Source organism: Gossypium arboreum, chromosome 8 (genome assembly GCF_025698485.1).
Source record: "Gossypium arboreum isolate Shixiya-1 chromosome 8, ASM2569848v2, whole genome shotgun sequence".
NCBI classification, from domain to species: domain Eukaryota; kingdom Viridiplantae; phylum Streptophyta; class Magnoliopsida; order Malvales; family Malvaceae; genus Gossypium; species Gossypium arboreum.
Window position 1 is genome coordinate 107,692,855 of NC_069077.1, and position 24,976 is coordinate 107,717,830.

At 36.4% G+C, this 24,976-nt stretch overlaps 2 protein-coding genes across 2 annotated transcripts; both read left to right on the top strand.

The window, feature by feature from the left end:
- Positions 1-1,676: 1,676 nt before the first annotated feature.
- On the top strand, positions 1,677-16,299 carry LOC128296640 (uncharacterized). Its single transcript, XM_053032077.1, has 4 exons — positions 1,677-1,965; positions 4,406-4,505; positions 4,551-5,148; positions 15,511-16,299. The coding sequence occupies exons 1-4, from the start codon at positions 1,677-1,679 to the stop codon at positions 16,297-16,299; spliced, it is 1,776 nt and encodes a 591-aa protein (XP_052888037.1).
- Positions 16,300-17,754: 1,455 nt separating this feature from the next.
- On the top strand, positions 17,755-18,881 carry LOC108477479 (uncharacterized). Its single transcript, XM_017780026.1, has 3 exons — positions 17,755-17,937; positions 18,294-18,488; positions 18,585-18,881. The coding sequence occupies exons 1-3, from the start codon at positions 17,755-17,757 to the stop codon at positions 18,879-18,881; spliced, it is 675 nt and encodes a 224-aa protein (XP_017635515.1).
- Positions 18,882-24,976: the final 6,095 nt, after the last annotated feature.

Genomic DNA, 24,976 nt, shown 5'->3' on the forward strand with positions numbered 1-24,976 from the left:
GCATATTATTAATATTTGCTATTTTATATGTATGAATCTAATGCACGTTCTTTATATCATTGCCATCATTTTGTTTAAATGCACGTATTATTTACCTACTACAATAATATGTTACTATTTATGATTTATGATACAAAATAATCCCTCATGCATCATCTTCAAAAAAGACAAGGCTCCAAAATTTTCAAAAAAAAATATAAAGGCAACGCTTGGTGTTTGGAAATTTCGAAAAAGTAGTGCCCTAACTTATTGGGTTGCAACTTTTCTCGTTAAGTTCGAATAGTCAAGTATCCTTCTATGTTTTTAAAGGTTTTCAAAATGTAAGCAACTGTCTTGGAATTGCAAAGTGTTGTGTCCTAACTTATTGGATGTGGCGATTTGTCGTTTCGAGATAGGGATTTCCAAAAGGTTAACTTAGTGTCAATGTTTGATATAAATGAACCCAAATTTTCAAAATCAAATTATTTTAAAGAGGATTACATCTTAAAATTTTTTAAAATTTCCGACATTAAAGACATTTGATAATCAATTAGGTACCAATTTTTGGGCGTTACGAGGGTGCTAATCCTTCCTCGTACGTAACTGATTCCCGAACTCATTCCTTTATTTCGTGGACCAAAACTAATGATTTTTAAAACAAAATGTTTTAAAGGTGATCCAATCACACCTAAAAAGATTGGTGGCGACTCCCATTTTCGTTTTTTTTTTTTAAAAAAAGTCGATTCCCATTTTCCAAAACTCGACTTGAAAATGGTTTCGACAGCTTGGCGACTCCACTGGGGATGTTTAAGAGAGTCGAGCCGTGTAATTGACTATCTCTTGTCTTAATGTCGGAAATTAAAATTTTAAAATTTAATCCTCTTTGCATTACATGTGTTTGTATTATTGCATGTGTTGCTATATTCTAATACGCATTGCATTTGCATGACCGTTGTGGTCACACCATTAAGTGGGAGTGAGAAGCTACGCCTTCGTGAGGTTTTCGCCTCCGTGCAGGATAGTGGATCACTTTTGGGATACATCCGTACCTATGGTTTCATGAGATTCTCATCTCCGTGTAACCATAGGGAAATATATTTCCCTGAACTGAACTTGATTCAAATGAGCCTATAATGGGTGAGGATCGAGGAATCTGCTGGTTCAGGTACCTCAAACTTTAGAACCAACCTCATATAGATATAACCGTAAGAGCCCAACTTAGTTAGAGTTAAACTTTAGATATTACCCTTATAAATTATTGTTGAGGTTTATTGATATCATGTGATACTGACTATTTCTTTTCTTTTGTTTGCATGACATTTTGCGTTTACAAAGGTATCGATTCACGGTCAGTTTCTAAGTTAGAGAGTTTTATTATGGAGAACGGGCTTCTTGATAGAGTGGAAGATAATGCTAACGTCCATATATGGTCAGAGCAAACTCAGTTAGTAAAGGAAAATAGTCTAGCCATGGGATATGTGTCTGATCTGTCAGACAACATTCGTATCACACAGGATAATCAACATGAGTTAAAGGAAATATGGGATCAATGGGGTAGCAAAGCCAAGCAGTTGTTCTACAACAACCATGGGGACTTGCAGTACTTGCTTGACTTGGGAATAGATGAGAATTGGTTTCAGGCCATCACTTAGCATTGGAATCTTGTATACAGTTTCTTTACGTTTGGAAAAGCCTATATGGTACCCGTGGTGGAGGAATATTCAATTTTGTGGCGTTGTCCTATGACTCAAGTTGATAAAGTTTACTCAAGGGCTAACTATATTCCAACTTTTGTGAGGAAGTTGATGAATGTCATAGGGAGAGGGAGTGAGCTAAAATGGAAAGAGCAGGAGGGAAAAGGGGCAGTCTTGGAATTCTTGCCTCTTCTGCCACTAGTGCGTCTTAATGTTGTTTCCAATCAAAGCAGAATTGGATATGAAGAAGATTGTTCGACACTCTATGGCAAGGCGTGCTGCAAGGAAAAAGGTAATGTACTCACCAATCATTTTAAGGTGAACAAGAAGAGTATGGATGGACATTTCCACCATTACAACATTTCTCTTTCATAGGAAGATGGTCGATGGTAAGAGTGTTGGAAGAAAAGTGATTAACAGAATGCATGGACCTACAAAGGTGAGTTGGATGGAAAGAATTGTACCTATGATGGTAAAAGGCTTATTTATTATAGAACCAAACAACAAGCATGAGTTCACTATGTTGCACTTATCAGAGATAATGGAAATGCAAGCCTTGATGATATGTCAAAATGGACGCAAAAGAATGAGATTAAAGAAGTCCATATCATTTAAAAGACCTTTAAAGTAGAGATTAACTATACTGAGAAAATACCCATCTAAGCATTTCAAAATGCTTTGCATGGACAAGAATCTGAAAGTTCTCAAGAAACCCTAGAGGTGTTGGATATCATTTTAAGGTAGCATGTTAAGTAGGAATTCCCACTTGTTTGCCAATCTTTCTTTCAAGATAATCAGAACAACTTCACAGAAATTGGAAGAGGTATCCATAGATGTAGGGATTATCTTATAGGTGAAGCCATAGCTCAAATTCGGGATGGTAGTAGATCATTTACGGGCCATGAAGGTACAAGCTGATACATTGAGCACAGTCAGATCATTGTCAAGAGTTAGCTTTGTTGAGTTAAAACTTTGGGCCATGGGACGAAGGCGTATTTGTAATCCATTCATATGTAAAGATATTCTTTTTCTAAATAAAGTTTTCTAAATGAAATTAAGTCGAGATCGATACCTTTTTGCATTCATGCATTTGTATTACATCACATCGCATTATATGCATTTAAATTATAAAAAGACCATAATTAGTTAAAGTTATTAAAAAAGAAAGAAAAAGAGAGAGAGAGAGAAGAGGGTCACGGCTAAGTGAAAAAGAGACGTTCCCTTACATATCCACGACTTTTGTGTCAAGAGGATAGCTTACGGAGAAGGGGTGTTTGGAAATGAAAATAATCCCATCAATGTCATACATGAGGAAGGGACTGAACAAAGAAACCTTGAGGGCATTCGCCCTTACAAACCGGAAAGTTCTTTAAACAATTGGACTGCAGAAGAACTTCCTATAATCTTTAGGAATTTTACGGAGTAATATTCAGAACACTCTTGTTGCTCTAAAGCCTAGGAGTAATGAGATTTCTTTTGAGAAGTGGGCTCATGTTCAGACATTTTTATTTTCAATAAAACATACTTTTATTATTTATCCGAGTAAATATTCTTTCATTCTGATTCTTTTGAACTTTGACATTCTTTCTAAATTTTCATTTCATGTAAATAGTCATTTTTGAATTCATTTATTCCTTTTATATTCTTTTGTGTGCCTATCATAGATCCCTAGATATCAATGACACGGGCAACGATACTATAGATTCAGAGTTCCTTTTAAGTGCGATATGTGTTTAGAGGAATCTCAGTACTTTGAAGGTGACAGAAATTGTGACTTGTTTCTGAATTTGTTGAAAATGGTTTTTACCCCATGAAGTGGTGGTAGGAAATATAGCCTTAGATAAAGGAAAGATTGCGAAATTGGAATTAGCTGAGGAGACAAAACAAGACCTTGTTGAGACTATTATGGGGATTCAAAAATATGGTCCAAAGACGCATGCAGGAGGATTTGCAATTGCCAGGATAAACATGAGGTTTTGGGGCACTGTTGGTCCACCATGGAAAGGGATTGCATCAGTTGTACAATGGATGCCAAATTTAAAGGAGTAAAGACTTATGAGGCATGTATGTTATGGGCCCGAGCTCATCAGAAGTTTCAAGCTGACAATGACTCATCTTTGTAGACGTCAACTACTCCATTAAGAGGGGGAGATAGTTTTATATGCCAATATTACAAAGTCAAAAGTCATCTATTTCAAAAAAAAAAAAGCAAAAAGATTATATATAACTGAACAATGCCAAAAGTTTGCAGTCTTTTCAAAGATAATGCGCCATACCATGTATGTTAGGAACAATCTCACCATTCTTTTCCTTTTTCCATTTCTTTATTACCCATACTCATTATTTTATTGTTCCTAACATACATCACTACATAACATGTTTGTGACATGTTTCCACTCATAGCATGGCCGGCCGTTAGCTCAAATATTGGGCAATTTGACATGCAAACCCACCATTTCTATAACATGCATTATTAGGCCACTTTACATTTGCCTAGCACATTTCTAAATTTTCTCACATAAGTCCTATGTACTCCATTCACATGCAATTAACTAAATCGAAGCTTAAAAATTTTCGCACATTCATATTCACATATTTTAGACAATAAATATCACATTCAAATAATTTGGTGACTCGGTTTAGCGGTCCCGAAACTGCTTTCTGACTAGGGTCACTTTAGGGCTGTCACATACCGGCTAGGACGGCACCAACCTCGTCAGTAATTGAGTCAGGGTCTCATGACCGAGTAGTTGGGGATGATGCTTTATCTCAAGCAATGCTACGAGTTCTTGAAAGGGTTGCTGGAGCAAGTACTGGATCTGTAGGCTGGGGGTCAATTTTGGAGTAACTCCGATCTAATGGAGCGAAAATCTTCAGGGGTGCTTCAGGTGTAGCCCCGAATGTGGCAGAATATTTGTTAGAGACTACCACTGACTGTTTGACATGGGATTTCTTCAAAGCAGCCTTTTCAGGGAAGTATGTGGGCGTAAGTTATGTAGATGCCCGAAGGAAGGAATTTCTGAATTTGATTCAGGGGAATAAAACCGTGGCAGAGTACGAGGCAGAGTTTCTGCGGTTGAGTCGGTTTGCATGCAGGATAGTCGCAACTAAATATGAACGCTATGTGCGGTTTGAGGAAGGCCTCCGAGACGAGTTACGCGTGCTGATAGTCCCAAAGAGGGAGCGGGACTTTGCTGCCCTTGTGGAAAAAGCAAAAATTATTGACGATGTGAAGCGTTCTGAGCGCCAGAACCGCGAGAAAGATAAGTGCAAGAATAAAAGGGATTTTCAACCCTCGAGTTCTTCTGGAAGGCCTGTAAAGAGGGCCAGGTTTGATGGGCCAATTCTAGCGATTCCTGGTATTGTTGTAAGACCGCAGCCTTGCGCCAATTATGGGAGAACTCACCAGGGCGAGTGTTGGAAACGGACTGGGGCATACTTTAGATGTGGTCTATGGATCCTCGGGTTAAGAACTGTACTCAGGGGTTTACTGTAACACCCCTATAACCCGTGTCCGTCGCCGGGGTGGGTTATGAAGAGTTACTGATCCAAAATTTAATATTTAAAAAAACATACACAATAAAAATAAAATAAAAATATACATCGCCAAACTCAGTTAAAGATCGAAATTCAAACTTGTATCGACAGTCAAAAGTAGCCATATTCACATGGCTTATATATAAGTACGTCTCAAAACATCATTCGCTTAAGTCTATTCCATACATGCCATACTGGCTCCAAAATATAGTACTACCCCAAAATGATAGATAGTGTGACGAGTAGCTGACGATTCCCTTTCCGAGTAGGTAACTGGAATCAACAATCTATAAAACAGAGAACGTAACAAACGAAGTAAGCTTTCAAAGCTTAGTAAGTTTTAAACATCACAAATAATTAAAACTTATCGAAAATCAAAACATTCATTTAAACAGACTTATTCTCAATTCAAATTGCTTCATGGCTGAATACACATAAACATAAACATAGATTCTCAGCACATATTTTTCTTTTACTAAAAGTTCATGCGATGCATTTAAATCAAATAATCTCATATAATAACAACATTTGACCGAATAGGTCATTGTTTTACTCGTAGATATAACAATCATTCACACTTAAGTATCATTCTTTGATACTAATAATTCACAAAATCATTGACTGAATGTACATGAGTACATAAACAAATTTTAACATATAATTCATATACAAATATACCATGACCGATTAAATCATTCTCATATTCGCAAATATAACCATCAATCATAGTTATATATATATTCTTCTTTGATGCTAATGATTCACTTCGAAATCAATTCACCGATGAGTAAGTAATATGTACCTGAACATATTAAATGTATAGTACTTACTCGACGATGGTTTACTGAGAACATTCAATATCGTAATCTTACTTAACTTACTGGCATTAAGCCTGTCAGGTCTTAGGACTTGAAACCAATTACCAGCACATGCCTGCGGGAATTTAAACCCGGTATAATACTAGCTCGAAGCCTGCGGGACTTTAGCTCGGACATATTTCCAGCATGTAGCCTGTGGACCTTAAGTCCGGATATAATTCGAGCACATAGCCTGCAGACCCTAGGTCCGAATATAATTCCAGTACATAGCCTGCGGACCCTAAGTCCGGATATACATCACTGAATGTCATGCATACTTATTCGCAAGAAAATTCAATTCACATAACATCTCACAATCATAGTTCATTTATTCCATTCGAATAATAGCATAACATGGGCACCATTCATATAACTTTTGGCTCAATAACATACATAAGAATATATGTCCATTTTACATTCCAAGCTTAACTTCTAATGTCTATCCGGCTTTAAGCCTTAAACATAAATTATTTGTCACTTCGCAGGACAGTTATCATACACATATCCAGACATTATCAATTAGTACTAAATGTGACTATTCAAAACTTACCTGGAATATTTTCGAACAGTCTCAGATTGTCTATTCAACTACTTTCTCTTTTCCCTTGTCCAACCTTGGTTCTCTATGCTCTTGAGCTTAAATTCAACAATTTTAAACTAGTCATTATTCGACTATTCAAGCATTACTTTCAGAATGTATATATATATATATATATATATATATATGAATTTCACACATATAGATCATAGTAAGTTTATAAGAAAACATTAAGCAACTCGTTAACAAATTTTTTATCAATATTTACCACATAATCACAAATTCACAGTAAGCTATCTTCCTAAGCAACAGTCACTAAATTATTTATAATTGGATCTATAAAACTCCAAATCAGTTTCCGTAAAATTTCCTTGAAAATAGAATCATATATATTTTATCCATAAAAATTTCAGAATTTTTAGCTTGGCCAATCAATACCAGATTTTTCTTAAAGTTTCCCCTATTTCACTGTTTGACTAATCTGACCACTCTTCACTACGAATCAAATTTCTCATTGTACAGAATTCAAAATATGTCATCATTTATTTCATTTGAAACTAGACTCCTTTAGGAGTCTAAGCATATAAACTCCATCATATAACTAGTTTTATAAAATTTATCATGATTTTATAAAAACAGAACAGGGGATCTAGAAGTCATTTTGACCTTGTCCTACATCACTTCAAATATCTCATTATTGGAAATTCTTTTTCTCTCACAGTTTCTTTTATAAGAAAATAGACTCATTAATATTTAATTACATAATTTATTCAGCTTCTAATTCAACTCCCACAATTTATGGTGATTTTCCAAAATCATGTTACTGTTGCTGTCCCAAGCAGATTTATTACCAATTCATTCTTTCACACATTCTTTGCATGCATGTTATTTAAACATGCATATCACCAATCAATCATCATATATCTATAATTTCACTTAAGCATAATCTCTATTTCATCATTCTAAAACATTCAACATTCAAAAATTTAAACACAAAAATTCATAGCCGAATGTTATTTAACTTAAGCTACCATTATATTTTTACTTATCACTTCATACCATATTATCAAAATGAACTAATTATACTTATATAAATACTATCAAATCAGAAACTTATGCATAACATTATTCAAGATTTATGCCCTTAAAAATTCATTTACAAGCCGAACCTCTTGATATGAAAACCTCTAACTATTTCATTCAATCACCCAACGGCATTTGCTCACATTTAACACTTGAAAACAAATTATTTGTTCAAGTAATTCAACAAGTCCAAGTTCATCCATTTCACATGTAAATACTAACAATTAAGTATTATCTAGCTCAAACTTCATTAAACTATAAGAACAACAATCTATCCCCTTCAATTTCTCCCATGGCCGAATGCTCAATACACCACACAACTCAAAATTTTGTCATGGGCTAAGTAAGAAACTTAATACCTAACTTAAAATATGCTAAAAATCCAAGAACTAACATGAATTACTTACCTTATTCAAGACTATAAAGGAGTAGCCGAATGCTTGTTTCCCCTCCCTTCTCTTCTTAGAATTTTCGGCCAAAGAAATCAAAAAGATGAACACTTTTCTTTCTTTTCTTTTTTTTATTCACTTCATTAATTTAACACAATTTTTTTATTACATGTTTCTTACCACTATTTAATATAATAATATTAACCCATGCATATAATGCCCATAAGTATGAGCTTGGCTGGCCACTATTGTCAAAAAGAGATATTTGACATGCAAGTCCCATCTTTTTATAACATGCATTAATAGACCACTTTTAGATTTAGCTATCACATTTCACAATTGTCTCACATAAGTCCTATTTAATAATTTCACATACAAATGACAAAATTAGAGCATGAAACTTTCACATAAGCATGTACACATATAATAAGCATAGAATATAACAATTAATTATTTTTATGACTCGATTTTGTGGTCCCAAAACCACTTCCCGATTAGGGTCAAATTAGGGCTGTCACAACTCTCCCCCACTTAAGGAATTTTCGTCCCCGAAAATCTTACCAGTAAATAGATTTGGGTATCGTTCTTTCGTAGAGTTCTCGGGTTCTCAAGTAGCTTCCCGTGCTTGAGCCATAACACCTTTACTAACGGAACCTTTTTGTTTCGTAACTCTTTCACCTCGCGAGCTAGGATACGAATCGGTTCTTCTTCATAACTCAAATCAGATTGTATTTCAACCTCGGATAGATTAATTATGTGCGATGGATCGGATCTATAATGTCGAAGCATTGACACATGACAAACGTTGTGACTCTTTTCAAGTTCAGGGGGCAAAATTAATCTGTATGCGACTGGCCAAATTCGTTCGGATATTTCATACGGCCCGATGAACCTCGGACTCAATTTGCCCTTACGGTTAAATCTGAGCACCTTTTTCCAAGGTGAAACTTTAAGAAATACTTTGTATCCGACCTGATACTCAATGTCTTTTCATTTTAAATCCATATATGACTTCTGGCGATCTGAAGCTGTTTCCAGACTTTCACGAATCACTTTTACTTTCTGTTCAGTATCTTTAATTAAATCAACCTCGAAAATTTTACTTTCACTGAGCTCGGTCTAAAACAATGGTGCACGGCATTTACGACCATACAAAGCCTCGTACGGTGTCATCTTAATGCTTGATTGAAAACTATTGTTGTAAGCGAATTCAATCAAAGGTAAATACCGTTCCCATGAACCACTAAACTCAAGGATGCAACATCTCAACATATCCTCGAGTATCTGAATTATCCACTCGGATTGATCATCAGTCTGGGGATGAAAAGCGGTGCTAAAATGCAACTTGGTACCCAGTGCTTCTTGCAATTTCTTTCAAAATCGCGATGTGAATCTCGGATCTCTATTCGATACAATAGAAGTGGGTACCCCGTGTAACCTTACAATCTGAGAAACATACAATTCGACTAACTTGTCAAGTGAATAGTTCATACGTACGGGAATAAAATGAGCCGACTTTATCAATCTATCAATAACAACCCAGATCGCATCTTTCTTGCTTGGTGACAATGGCAACCCAGATACAAAATCCATCGTGACTCGATCCCATTTCCATTCGGGTATCATAATAGGCTGAAGTAATCCCAAAGGCACTTGATGTTCCGCTTTCACTTGTTGACATATCAAACACTTCGAGACAAAGTCAGAAATGTCTTTTACCATGCCACCAATACTGACACTTCAGATCGTTATACACTTTCGTACTACCCGGGTGAACTGACATTTGGCTGCTATGAGCCTTGCTCAAAATCATCGAAATAAGTTCCGAATTTCTTGGAACACACAATCAACTTCAGAACCTCAAACAATCATTGTTGTCAATTTGAAACTCTGAATCCACATTCGAAACACCTTCAGCTGATCAAACAAAAATCAATACGCGGTAACGGATATTTGTTCTTTATTGTCACTTTATTTAATTGACGGTAGTTGATGCACATTATCATAGTTCCATCTTTCTTTCTTTTTTTTCTTTTTTTTACAAACAATACTGGTGCACCCCTTTCTCGCATATTTTCGAGCCAACATCGAGGATATTATTGCTGGCAATCCGTTCAAATCAGTAGACTCAACTCGGATTATCTCATCGTTTGCACATCTCAAATCAATAGTTTTTCGTTTGCAATTCACAACTGCATCATGTACAGTCAGCCAATCCATACCGAGAATAACATCAAATTCATCAAACGGTAAAAGCATCAAATCGACCGGAAAATAGGAACCTCGGATTATCAGGGGACATTTCTTGCACACTTTGTCAACTAGCACATATCGACCCAAGGGATTCGACACTCGAATCACGAACTCAGTAGACTCAATAGGTAGAGTCTTACTGGATGCTAAAATCTCACATACATATGAATGAGTAGAACCAGGGTCAATCAATGCAATAACATCAGTATTAAAGAGAGTGAAAGTACCAGTAACAACATCAGGTGAAGAAGCATCCTCGCATGTGCGTATACCATAAGCTCTAGTAGGAGTATGAGCCTCAGATCTGGTCGTAGCATCTCTAGACCCTTTCTGACTGCCACTAGCATTTCCCATATTCCTTGGTGGTCTACCTCGAGCTATAGCAGTACTCGGTTTTCCACTCTGATTCACATTTCATTCTGACAACCTCGGGCAGTCTTTGATGAAGTGGTCGGATGATCCGCATCTATAACATGAGTGATCATGAAATCTACAACTCCCTGAATGCCATTTTCCACAAAACTTACACTCGGTCCTATCTCGACGATCATTTCCATCACTGGCAACTGATGTGGCTCGTGTACTCATAGGAGGTCGATCACGGTCTCGTCTGGAAAAGCCCGAAGTGTTCTTAGATCGGCCCGAATCATCTCAAATTTTTTTCGATGATTGCTGAAAAGGCTTTCCCGAAGATCTTTTATGAAACTCTCCAGCTCCAACATCAACTTTCCTTTTTTCTTTACTAAGCTCCTCGGCTTTGCAAGCTCGCTGGACTATTACTACGAACTCTCTGATTTCAAGAATGCCAACAAACATTTTAATATCTTCATTTAGCCCGTCCTCGAAGCGTTTACACATAATAGCCTCAGACGAAACACATTCCCGAGCATATCTACTAAGTTTGACAAACTTTCGCTCATAATCGGTAACTGCCATAGAACCCTGTTTGAGCTCAAGAAATTCCTTTCGTTTTTGATCGATGAATCTTTGACTAATATATTTCTTACGAAATTCAGTTTGAAAGAAATCCCAAGTAACCTGTTCTCTCGGCACCACTGAAACTAAAGTATTCGACCAATAGTAGGCAGAATCACGTAATAGTGATATAGTACATTTTAAGCACTCATCGGGTGTGCACGATAATTCATCAAACACACGAATGGTATTATCGAGCCAAAACTCAACCTGCTCGGTATCATCATTGTCAGTAGCTTTCAACTCAGTAGCCCCATGCTTTCGAATTCTATCAACCGGGGGTTTGTTCAACCTCAACGGGTCAACAATAGGAGTTACCACAGGTGTAGGGATTGTATTAGTCGGGGGTGGGGGTTGTGTAACAGCCGGATTAGTTCGAATATATTGGGTAAACCAATCGTTCATCATAGCATAGAAGGCTTGTTTAGCCTCATCATTTTGATTGCTAGCATTTGGTTGAGAGCCTATCGGTGCTGTCCATATCGCGGGAGCAGACGCTATGCTCTCAACATCATCAGCTACTTCTCGATCGGGATCGGAATCCATTACTATACGAAAAACACGTTTTAATTGTCAGAAATCATCACACTATCATTTTAACACTTTATGGCATGTATAGCTAGACTCACACACGCTACGTTAGTCCTAGAATTGACTAAATCGTAGCTCTGATACCAATAAAATTGTAACACCCCTATAACCCGTGTCCGTCGCCGAGGTGGGCTATGAAGAGTTACTGATCCAAAATTTAATATTTAAAAAAAACATACACAATAAAAATAAAATAAAAATATACATCGCCAAACTCAGTTAAAGATCGAAATTCAAACTTGTATCGACATTCAAAAGTAGCCATATTCATATGGCTTCTATATAAGTACGTCTCAAAACATCATTCGCTTAAGTCTATTCCATACATGCCATACTAGCTCCAAAATATAGTAGTACCCCAAAATGATAGATAGTGTGACGAGTAGTTGACGATTCCCTTTCCGAGTAGGTAACTGGAATCAACAATCTATAAAATAGAGAACGTAACAAACGAAGTAAGCTTTCAAAGCTTAGTAAGTTTTAAGCATCACAAATAATTAAAACTTATCAAAAATCAAAACATTCATTTAAACAGACTTATTCTCAATTCAAATTGCTTCATGGCCGAATACACATAAACATAAACATAGATTCTCAGCACATATTTTTCTTTTACTAAAAGTTCATGCGATGCATTTAAATCAAATAATCTCATATAATAACAACATGTGACCGAATAGGTCATTGTTTTACTCGTAGATATAACAATCATTCACACTTAAGTATCATTCTTTGATACTAATAATTCACAAAATCATTGACTGAATGTACATGAGTACATAAAGAAATTTTAACATATAATTCATACACAAATATACCATGACTGATTAAATCATTCTCATATTCGTAAATATAACCATCAATCATATTTATATATATATTCTTCTTTGATGCTAATGATTCACTTCGAAATCAATTCACCGATGAGTAAGTAATACGTACCTGAATATATTAAATGTATTGTACTTACTTGACGATGGTTTACTGCGAACATTCAATATCGTAATCTTTCTTAACTTACTGGCATTAATACTGTCAGGTCTTAGGACTTGAAACCAATTACCAGCACAAGCCTGCAGGAATTTAAACTCGGTATAATACCAACTCGAAGCCTGCGGTACTTTAGCCCGGACATATTTCCAGCACATAGCCTGCGGACCTTAAGTCCGGATATAATTCCAGCATATAGCCTGCTGACCCTGAGTCCGGATATAATTCCAGCACATAGTCTGCGGACACTAAGTCCGGATATACATCACTGAATGTCATGCATACTTATTCGCAAGAAAATTCAATTCACATAACATCTCACAATCATAGTTCATTTATTCCATTCGAATAATAGCATAACATGGGCACCATTCATATAGCTTTTGGCTCAATAACATACAGAAGAATATATGTCTATTTTACTTTCCAAGCTTAACTTCTAATGTCTATTCGGCTTTAAGCTTGAAACATAAATTATTTGTCACTTCGCAGGACAGTTATCATACATATATCAAGACCTTATCAATTACGTACTAAATGTGACTATTCTAAACTTGCCTGGAATATTTTCGAACAGTCTCAGATTGGCTATTCAACTACTTTCTCTTTTCCCCTGTCCAACCTTGGTTCTCTATGCTCTTGAGCTTAAATTCAACAATTTTAAACTAGTCATTATTCGACTATTCAAGCATTACTTTTAGAATATATATATATATATATATATATATATATATATATACGACTTTCACACATATAGATCATAGTAAGTTTATAAGAAAACATTAAGCAACTCGTTAACAAATTTTTTATCAATATTTACCACATAATCACAAATTCACAGTAAGCTGTCTTCCTGAGCAATAGTCACTAAATTATTTATAATTGGAGCTACAAAACTCCAAATCAATTACCGTAAAATTTCCCTGAAAATAGACTCATATATATTTTATCCATAAAATTTTCAGAATTTTAGCTTGGCCGATCAATACCATATTTTTCTTAAAGTTTCCCATATTTCACTGTTTGACTAATCTGACCACTCTTCACTACAAATCAAATTTCTCATTGTACAGAATTCAAAATGTATGATCATTTATTTCATTTGAAACTAGACTCATGAAGGAGTCTAATAATATAAACTCCATCATATAACCATTTTTTTACAATTTATCATGATTTTATAAAAAACAGAACAGGGGATCTAGAAGTCATTTTGACCTTGTCCTACATCACTTCAAATATCTCATTATCGGAAATTCTTTTCCTTTCACAGTTTCTTTTATAAGAAAATAGACTCATTAATATTTAATTACATAATTTATTCAGCTTCTAATTCAACTCCCACAATTTATGGTGATTTTCCAAAATCACGTTCTTTATTCTTGTCCCAAGCGATTTATTACCAATTCATTCTTTCACACATTCTTTGCATGCATGTTATTTAAACATGCATATCACCAATCAATCATCACATATCTATAATTTCACTTAAGCATAATCTCTATTTCATCATTCTAAAACATTCAACATTCAAAAATTTAAACACAAAAATTCATAGCCGAATGTTATTTAACTTAAGCTACCATTATATTTTTACTTATCACTTCATACCATATTATCAAAATGAACTAATTATACTTATATAAATACTATCAAATACGAAACTTATGCATAACATTATTCAATATTTATGCCCTTAAAAATTCATTTACAAGCTGAACCTCTTGATATGAAAACCTCAAATTATTTCATTCAATCACCCAACGGCATTTGCTCACATTTATCACTTGAAAACAAATTATTTGTTCAAGTAATTCAACAAGTCCAAGTTCATCCATTTCACATGTAAATACTAACAATTAAGTATTATCTAGCTCAAACTTCATTAAACTATAAGAACAACAATCTATCCCCTTCAATTTCTCCCATGGCCGAATGCTCAATACACCACACAACTCAAAATTTTGTCATGGGCTAAGTAAGAAACTTAATACCTAACTTAAAATATGCTAAAAATCCAAGAACTAACATGAATTACTTACCTTATTCAAGACTATAAAGGAGTAGCCGAATGCTTGTTTCCCCTCCCTTCTCTTCTTAGATTTTTCGGCCAAAGAAATCAAAAAGATAAACACTTTTCTTTCTTTTCTTTGTTTTATTCACTTCATTAATTTAACACAATTTTTTTATTACATGTTTCTTACCACTATTTAATATAATAATATTAACCGATGCATATAATGCCCATAAGTATAACCTTGGCCGGCCACTATTGTCAAAAAGAGATATTTGACATGCAAGTCCCATCTTTTTATAACATGCATTAATAGACCACTTTTAAATTTAGCTATCACATTTCACAATTGTCTCACATAAGTCCTATTTAATAATTTCACATATAAATGACAAAATTAGAGTATGAAACTTTCACATATGCATGTACACATATAATAAGCATAGAATATAACAATTAATTATTTTTATGACTCAGTTTTGTGGTCCCGAAACCACTTCCCGACTAGGGTCAAATTAGGGCTGTCACATTTACTCAGATGCAAGCTACAGGATAGGGTCGGGTTTAGCCTGTGAAAGGTGGTATGCAGCCACCTAGAGGCTGAGGTCAGGCCAGAGGTGGAAACGGGTTTGGTCGAGGTCATGAAGCACCAGACAGAGGTGCTGGAAACACTAAGGTGAGACAGCCAGCCTTGGTCTATGTTGCTCGTCGCTTAGAGGATGGGGATGCCTCTAACGTCATAACTGGTACGTTTCTTATTTATAATTTGCCATACACTACTTTAATTGATACTGGGTTTACATACTCGTATGTTGCATGCACTATTTTCGAGATGTTGGGTATTCAGTCTAAAAATATAGTTAGTGAAATGACTGTGTTGAGTCCACTGGGACAACCGATTGGAGTGAGTAAGTTGTTCAGAGATGTGCCCTTAGAAGTCCAAGGGGTGGTCTTTTCAACAGATTTGATGGAACTGTCGTTTGAGGAATTTGATATTATATTGGGCATGGATTGGCTAGTGAAACAGCGTGCGAAATTGGATTGTGCTGCTAAGCGTATGGTGTTGAAGTCTAAGGAGGATGAAGAGGTGACGGTGATAGGGGAGCGAAGAGATTATTTGTCTAATGTGATTTCTATGTTAAGGGCCGAGAAGCTGGTTCGTAAAGGTTACGAGGTGTTCCTAGCATATGTTAGTATTTCCGATTCTAAAGGTCCTTCTCTGGGAGATGTCAGAATTGTCAAAGAGTTTTTGGATGTATTTCTTAAAGAGCTTCTAGGGTTGCCTCCAGATCGTGAGGTTGAATTCAGTATTGAATTCCTTCCTAGAACAGCTCCGGAGTCCATTGGCCCTTATAGGATGGCACCGAAAGAGCTGGTGGAGCTAAAGGCTCAAATCTAAGAGCTATTAGATCAAGGATTCATTCGACTGAGTGTGTCTCCGTGGGAAACACCGGTGTTGTTTGTGAAGAAGAAGGATGGATACATGCGCATGTGCATTGATTATCGTTAATTGAACAAGCTGACTATCAAGAATAATTACCTTTTACCGAGGATAAATGATTTTTTTGACCAACTGCGAGGAGCTACGATTTTCTCTAAGATAGATCTTCGGTCTGGGTATCATCAGCTAAAGGTTAAGGAGGCTGACCTGTAGAAGACTACATTCAGAACTCGTTACGGTCATTACGAGTTCCTGATGATGCTGTTTGGGTTGACGAATGCACTAGTGGCTTTCATGGATCTAATGAGCTTAGTATTCTAGTCTTATTTGGATCGGTTCATAGTTGTGTTTATAGATGACATCTTGGTGTATTCAGGAACCGAGGAGAAGCATGATGCACATCTTCGTATTGTTTTGCAAGTTCTAAGGGAAAAGCAACTTTATGAAAAGTTTAGCAAGTGTGAATTCTGGCTGCGGGAAGTGACATTTCTAGGGCATGTAGTGTCGATAGAGAGAATTAGGGTAGATCATTGAAAAATTGAAGCTATAGTGGATTGGAAACCACAGAAGACGGTATTTGAGATTCAAAGCTTTCTGGGTCTAGCTGGGTATTACAGACATTTTGTTGAAGGATTTTCATTTATTGCTGTACCTCTGACTAAGTTATTGCGTAGGGGGGTGCCGTTTAATTGGAATGATAAGCAGCAAGAGAGTTTTGAGAAACTGAAGGATGTTTTGACTAAGGCTCTTGTTTTGATACAGCCAAAGTCTGGGAAGGAATTTACTATTTACAGTGATGCATCGCACATTGGCTTGGGTTGTGTGTTAATGCAAGAGGGTAAGGTGGTTGCTTATGCGTCTCATCAGCTCAAGCCTCACGAGATAAATTACCCCACTCATGACTTGGAATTAGCTGCAGTGGTGTTTGCACTGAAGATTTGGAGACATTACTTATAAGATGAAAAGTCGATTATTTACACAGATCATAAAAGCCTCAAATATCTTTTTAATCAAAAGGAGTTGAATCTTAGGCAATGAAGGTGGATAGAGTTGCTTAAGGACTACGATTGTTCAATTGAGTATCACCCTGGTAAAGCTAATGTGGTAGCTGACTCACTGAGTCGTAGGGTTGTATCTGATTTTAGAGCAATGTTTGCTCGTCTCAGCCTGTTCGATGATGGTAGCTTGTTAGCTGAACTGCAAGTGAGACGGACTTGGATTGATCAAATTAAGGAGAAATAGTTGCTAGATGAGTCACTAGCTTCTCATTTTTGACAAGTTGATAATGGTGAGACCACATATTTTGGGCTAAATGAGAAATGAGTATTATGCTTCCATGGAAGAGTGTGTATACTGAGGGATTCTGATCTGAGGCAGTCTATACTGCAAGAGGCGCATAGTAGTCTATATGCTATGCATCCTGGCAGTAACAAGTTATATCAAGATCTTCGTGAGTTGTACTGGTGGCCAGGGTTGAAACGCGAAGTTACTGAGTATGTGAGTAAGTGCCTGACATGCCAGCAAGTTAAGGCTAAGCATCAATTACCTTTAGGGTTACTACAACCAGTTAAAATTCAACTCTGGAAGTGGGAGAGGGTAACCATGGATTTTGTGAGTGGGCTACCCTTGACGCTAACTAAGAAAGATTCGATATGGGTGATTATGGATAGATTGACTAAATCTACCCATTTTATACCAGTCCACACGGATTACTCGTTACAGAAATTGGCCGAGTTGTATGTGGCTAAAATTGTGAGACTGCATGGTGCAAAGATTTCTATCATATCTGACAGAGATCCTAGATTCACATCTCGGTTCTGAAAAAATTTATACGAGGCTTTGAGTACAAGGCTAGATTTCAGTACTGCGTTCCACCCACAGACAGATAGGCAGCCAGAGAGGGTGATCCAGATACTGGAACACATGTTAAGAGGTTGTGTAATTGATTTCAGAGGTTTCGTACTCCTACCTGTTGGACTGAGCTGGGTAAGCGGCAAGTTCTGGGGCCAAAATTAATTTCTGATATAGAAGATAAGGTGAAACTGATTCGAGACCGGTTAAAGGAAGCATCTGATAGGCAGAAGTCTTATGCAGACTTGAAGTGTAAAAAGATCGAGTACTCTGTGGGGGATTATGTATTTCTCAAGGTCTCACCATGGAAGAAAATTTTGAGGTTTGGGCGAAAAGGCAAGCTTAGCCCCAGGTTTATTAGACCTTAAGGAATACTTAGGCGATTGGGACAGGTCTCTTATCAACTTGAGTGGCCTCCAAAGTTGGATAGGATTCATGACGTGTTTCATGTTTCAATACTGAGGCAGTACCGTTCTGATGCCTTGCACATTGTTTCAGTTGAGGAAATCGAGGTTGGACCTGATTTGACTATCAAGGAGGAACTGATGCAGATATTGGATCGTGATGTTAAAGTATTAAGAAAGAAATCTGGTCCACTGGTTAAAGTGCTTCGGCGTAATCACGATTTAGAGGAAGCCGCGTGGGAGCTTGAAGAGGCGATGCAGCAACAATACCCTTACTTATTCTGAACAGGTAAATTTTGAGGCCGAAATTTCTTAAATGGGGTAGAGTTGTAATGCCCCAAATTTAGGCCTAGAAGCATTGGGCCTTGAGTATGGGTCCGTAAGTATTTAATTGTACAAGGAAATGACACAACTATGTATCTACTTCAGTGGTTAAGTGGTCTGTGAAGTGTCTGAGAAATCTTGGGTTCAAACCTGGGTTTAGCAAAAATTTTGGTTTTAAGTGAAGAAAACCCTGGATGCTTGGATGATGGCCTTTTAAATTATTATGTTATGTAAATGGCACAAGGAAGCATGTGGTCTAGTGGTTGTGGCGACATTAAGGTTGCAAGGGAGCCTGGGTTCAAGTCTTGGCTCTTGCAATTTATTTTGTTTAAAGGAACCTACACTTCGGCCTATAGACCTTATAATTAATTGAGGATATTTTGTGACACAGAAAAAGCCTGTGGTAGAGCAACAAGGTGGCGTGTTGTGTAACTGTGAGGTCTGAGGTTCAAGTCCTGGGATGCGGAATGAAGTATTTATTTTGCTATTTGAGCTGTGTAGGAGATGGAGTTGGACTGGAACTCTGTGGTTGAAGTGGTCGTAAAGAAAAATAAGGAATTTTCCTAATGGTTGAAAGTAATCTGACATCGGGAAGTTAACATGAGCATTGGTGAGAAGCTGGCTTTAAATAGTGCCAACTAGATGAGTTGCTGAGGGGGAAAGTGATTAAGACTCAATGCAGGGTGTGCCAAAATTGGTGATCGTGGACTTCAGTACGTTCTCATAAACAGGTGTGTATTCACGCCCTTCTTTGTTGGAAATCGGCAAAAGCTGAAAAGTCAAAACTTAGGCATTTGAGGCCTCACGAGTGTGTGACCGCTCATGGGGTAAACCAAGCCCACAAACTATGAGCGATAAACTGAAGAGGCTGCCACGAGCGTTCTCCTGTACTGGGGCTGTTCTGGGCCTCAATGGGTCGAATGGGCTCGATGGGCCCCGTAGGCTCGCTTGTGTAAATCTAACTGATAGCTAGAAAGTAGTTGGGCTTGTCATGTCGTGTGCATGGCATAGGCCGTTAAGGGCTTCGTTGGGCTAAAATGGGCCAGGAGGGCCCAACAGGCTCATGGACCCACACAGATTAAATCTACGGTAAGTGATAAATTTTGGACTGGGCTATGTAAGTCACATAGCCGTAGCTAAATTTGGGCTAAGTAAGCCACACTAGTATGTGGGCCCACTTGGGCCGAATAATGGGTCTTAGGCTCATTTACACTGTCAGGTCTGCTTACGTTACTTAAGTTGCTTGAGGTGATTGTGGACCTTCTGGGAGGTCGATTATCTGTACCGAGACCATAGAGGGTAAAATAACCAAAATACCTCTGAGGGGTAAAAATTACTATTCTACCCCTAATGGGTGGAAATGACTGTTTTAACTTAGAGGTAGGTTAATTGATGAGTGTATGATATATGCATGACCGTATCTGAGTATGAAACCTTGCATACACGAAATATTATGACATGACATACTGCATTGGGGTTGGGATTCTGGTTTGGAGGAAGTACTATTTTGGTGGCTTTGCCACGTATTCTGATATTAGTGGCTACAACACGTTTACCGCTATTAGTAGCTTTACTGCATTACTATTAGCTTGAGTTGGCTGGATGGGTGGATTTAATCCCCACATGGTGAGTTGGTTGGTACGGGTGATGAGCAGGATAGATTGGGTTGGGTTGCATACTTGCATTGTGATTATACTATTTTGGGCATAAGCCCACACTGTTACTGCATGGGGCTTAGGCCCAGACTATACTGTTAATAAATAAGGCTCAGCCCAGACTGTTACTGTATGCATTGTTACTGTTGGCCGATAGGGAATTACACACTGATTTTTCATAAACTCACCCTTCTTTTAACTGTGCAAGTAATCCCCAGCCTTAGACTATTTGGAGCCGCGAGGGACTCAGTGGTGGCCACATGTCCGTAGATTGGTTGTTAATAACTCAATTTATTTTAGCTTTCATATTTGGGTTTTAGTTATGTAATAAGGCCATTTGGGGATTTTTAACTTCTAATGGGCTTTTGATTTCTTATATTAAACTGCTAGTCTAGGAAAAACTCAAGTTTTCAAAATATTCACGGTTTTCTAAAGAAACAAGCTTTAAACAACAAAGTTTTCAAAATAACTTCCGTGATTTAAGTTGAATTAATATCCAAAAGGCAAATATTTTGAGCAAACATTTGTGACGAGATGATTTGCTAACCCCGTACAAGAGGTTTTACTTTTAGAAATAAACTTTTACCGACAACTCGATTTTTGAATGCGCTTTGATGCAACACATCAGATTCAGCCGTAGAGTCTAGGCTGGGTAGGGGTGTTGTAGAGTATATCCTTGAAGTCATATTCATTAATAATGTAATGATAAAGCATTTAAAACACAAATAATTTAATACTTATTAACATACGAACTTACCTCGATCACAAAAACGACGAAATAGGACCGACTAATCCAATACTTTATGTTTCCTTCGATCTAGATCTGAACGTTACTTTTCATGATATATATATATATATAATCAAATTTAACTTATTTAAACATCATTCTATTCAACTTAATCCAAAATTCATATTATGGAAAAATTACTATTTTACCCCTAAACATTTGACTTCTTTATAATTTAGTCCCTAAGCTCGTAAAATGAAATTCATTCAATTTTATCCCTACCCGCCTAGCCAAATATTAAACATACTTATAGTAGACCATATATTTCATATGTTCACACTTTTACCATACAATTTATCACATTTCTCAATTTACTCCCTATTTGACATTTTCAACCAAAATCACTTTATAAAACTTGTTTATCTAACAACAACCATTCATTTTCCATCATCAAACATCAAAACACATACACATTCATCAATGGTGAAACCATTATACTTTAACAATTTCACAAATTAGTCTCTGGGCTAGCTAGATTAAGCTACAACGATTCCAAAAACATAGAAATCATTAAAAACAGGACAAAAATCACTTACCAATTGCACACATAAGCTTGGCCGAATGTCTAGCCCTAGCTATGGCTTTCTTTCCTTCATTTTTCGGTGGAAGAAATCAATAAAGAAGATGACACCTTTGTTTGTATTATTTTACTTAATTTATTTATTAATTTACCAAACTAACATTGGCTATTAACATTAAAATCACTTAATCGTATGTCCATCTTTGTCCACTAACATTATAAATGGTCTAATTACCATTTAAATCCACTCACATTCCAATTTTATAACAATTTGACACCTTTTACTTATAGAACTCAAATTTTGCACATTTTTCAATTTAGTCCTTCTTATCGAATTGAGCATGCAAATGATTAAATTTCTTAACAATATTTTCATATGATTCAATTAACATGTTGTAGACACTAAAATAATAATAAAATAATTATTTTAACTTTGGATTTATGGTCCCAAAACTACTATTCTGATTTCACTGAAAACGAGCTGTTACAACTCTCCCCCTTAGGAATTTTCATCCCCTAAAATCTTATCAAAAAATAGGTTAGGGTATTGTTTTCTCATAGCTTCCTCAGGTTCCCATGTAGCCTCTTCAATACCATGACGTTTCCAAAGAACCTTCACTAAAGCTATGCTTTTGTTTCTTAACTCTTTAATCTCTTAGGCTAAAATTTTGATCGGTTCTTCGCTATACAACATATCATGTAACACCCCTAACCCGTATCCGTAGCCGGAGTAGGGTTACGAGGTATTACAGATCAATTCACAACATATAGCATACATTTATCAAGCATAAAGCAATCATTCACATAAATTATTCAACATAATCACATTGTCCCTTATAAGGGCCTACGAGGCCTTAAACATGCTTCAGAAGTGGTTCGGGACTAAATCGATAACATATGAAAATTTTGGAAACTTTGAAAAATTTCAACCATACAGGGGTCACACGCTTTTATGAATAGGCTGTGTGTCTCACACGGCTCCAGACACACTCGTGTCTCAGGCTATGTGGAAACAGGGCATAGATATTGACTTGGGTCACACGGCCAACTGCACGCCCGTGTGTCTAGCCCGTGTGCCCTTTAAAGTGGCCACACATGCCCATGTGGCCAGCCATATGCTAGGCCATGCCAAAACTGTAGGGTTTATTGACTTATGCAACACGGCCAAGTCACACACCTGTGTGCTAGGCCATGTGCCAATTAGGGAGTATACTGACTTGTACCACACAACTAGTCATACGCCCGTGTGTGAGACCGTGTGGAGCATATTGGCTTCAATTCAATTTCATCACCAGGGGACATACAGCCGTATAACATGACCATGTGTCACACATGGCTGAGACACATGGTTGCGTCTTTCTGCCCGTGTGGACAAAAATAGGCCATTTGCAAGGCCAATTTGCCATCTTTATTCATGCTCACGTAAACAACCAAAATGGTACCATTTCATCATACAATTAGGCAGCCAAAATCATCAACCAAATGTACAAATCATTCCATTTTAATTTCAACTATTCCTAATCTTAAATCACTACTATTTACTTAGCCAAATGCATGCCCAAAACAATATCAATCTATATAGTTCGTTAACCATAATTTGCACTCACATAATTTCCTTATGAATAACCACACAACATCTAAAATCATACCTCATCAAGGCATTTCTCAAGCATTTTATACTCCACAAATCAATTAACCATTTGAGCAACTATAAACCATAATCACATTCATACAAAACATACCAAAATAATCCATCACTCATGGCTATATATATATAAACCAAAACATATACAATTTACAAGCCAAATCTCATGGCTATAATCACAACCAAAATACCACATCTAGCCTATACATGCCTTATGCCAAAAATGTATAATCTAAAAGTACCAACTTAGATGTTTGATAGTGCAATGATGTTTCCAACGACTCCCGGTTCCAAGCTAGCCTTGATTCAATATAAAACATAGAAAAATAACACAAAGTAAGCTTTATAGCTTAGTAAGCTAGTATGATATAAACTTAACTAATCACAAATACAACATTCATCAATCTAAACATATTATCATATATTGTATGATTACTAACAAACCTTTCAACTGCTTATTCATAAGCTTTTATACAAACTTTGTAACTTCTTTGATTTTTAAGCTCATAATATACATGTACATACCTATACCAATACATAACAAGTTCATACATACACGAAATGTTTTTAAATACTCAATGTCTCGCACACTAAGTGTCATACTCGATATCTTGCACATTAATGTTGTACATGGCCGAATCTATCTTAAATCGCACACTAAGTTCCATATATAGACAAAGCTATGTCGAATCGTACACTAAGTGCCATATATAGCCGAAGCTATGTCGAATCACACATTAAGTGCCATATATAACCGATTTTTAGTTAAACATATATGTAGTCCCGTATATACAATTTATGCAATATCAAAGCACTAAAAGCATAATTATTACAATGCTTAATATATACAAACTTAACTCGGACGCTAAAACAACGAATCGAGTCGATTAGTCGATAACTTTATCCTTTCCCCGATCCAAGTCTATATTCCACTTTTCTTGATCTAATTACATTCAAAATTAACTTATTCAATCATTTATTCATTCAATTTAGTCCAAAATACACTTTAAAACAAATTTACACTTTTACCCCACAAATTTCACATTTTTCACAATTTAGTCCTTATTTCACAAAATCACAAATTAATGAAATTCAAGACTAACCCAAGCTAGCTGAATTACCATAATGCCCTTAACAGCCCACAATTTTCATTTATTCACACTTTTAACTACTAACTTTACACATCCCTAGATTTAATCCCTATTTTGCATTTTCACTAAAAATCACTTCACAAAACTTGTTTAACTATCAACAACCATTCATAACTTATCAAGAAACTTCAAAATACACATGTATTTAATAATGGCATCATTCAAAATCTTTAACAATTTTGAAATCTAAGGTACGAGCTAGCTAGATTAACTTATAACGATCTCAAAAACGTAAAAATCATTAAAAATGGGACAAAACACGTACCTAATTCCTTGAATTTTGCCTAGCTGAATGAAG

Coding starts and splice junctions, on each gene's coding strand:
- LOC128296640 (XM_053032077.1), top strand. CDS start 1,677: ATGGTACCCGTGGTGGAGGAATATTCAATTTTGTGGCGTTGTCCTATG. Junction 1,966..4,405: donor GGCGTGCTGCAAGGAAAAAG/GTAATGTACTCA, acceptor TAATTGAGTCAG/GGTCTCATGACCGAGTAGTT. Junction 5,149..15,510: donor GGATCCTCGGGTTAAGAACT/GTACTCAGGGGT, acceptor GGCTGAGGTCAG/GCCAGAGGTGGAAACGGGTT.
- LOC108477479 (XM_017780026.1), top strand. CDS start 17,755: ATGCATCCTGGCAGTAACAAGTTATATCAAGATCTTCGTGAGTTGTAC. Junction 17,938..18,293: donor AACTCTGGAAGTGGGAGAGG/GTAACCATGGAT, acceptor AATTGATTTCAG/AGGTTTCGTACTCCTACCTG. Junction 18,489..18,584: donor GGGATTATGTATTTCTCAAG/GTCTCACCATGG, acceptor CGATTGGGACAG/GTCTCTTATCAACTTGAGTG.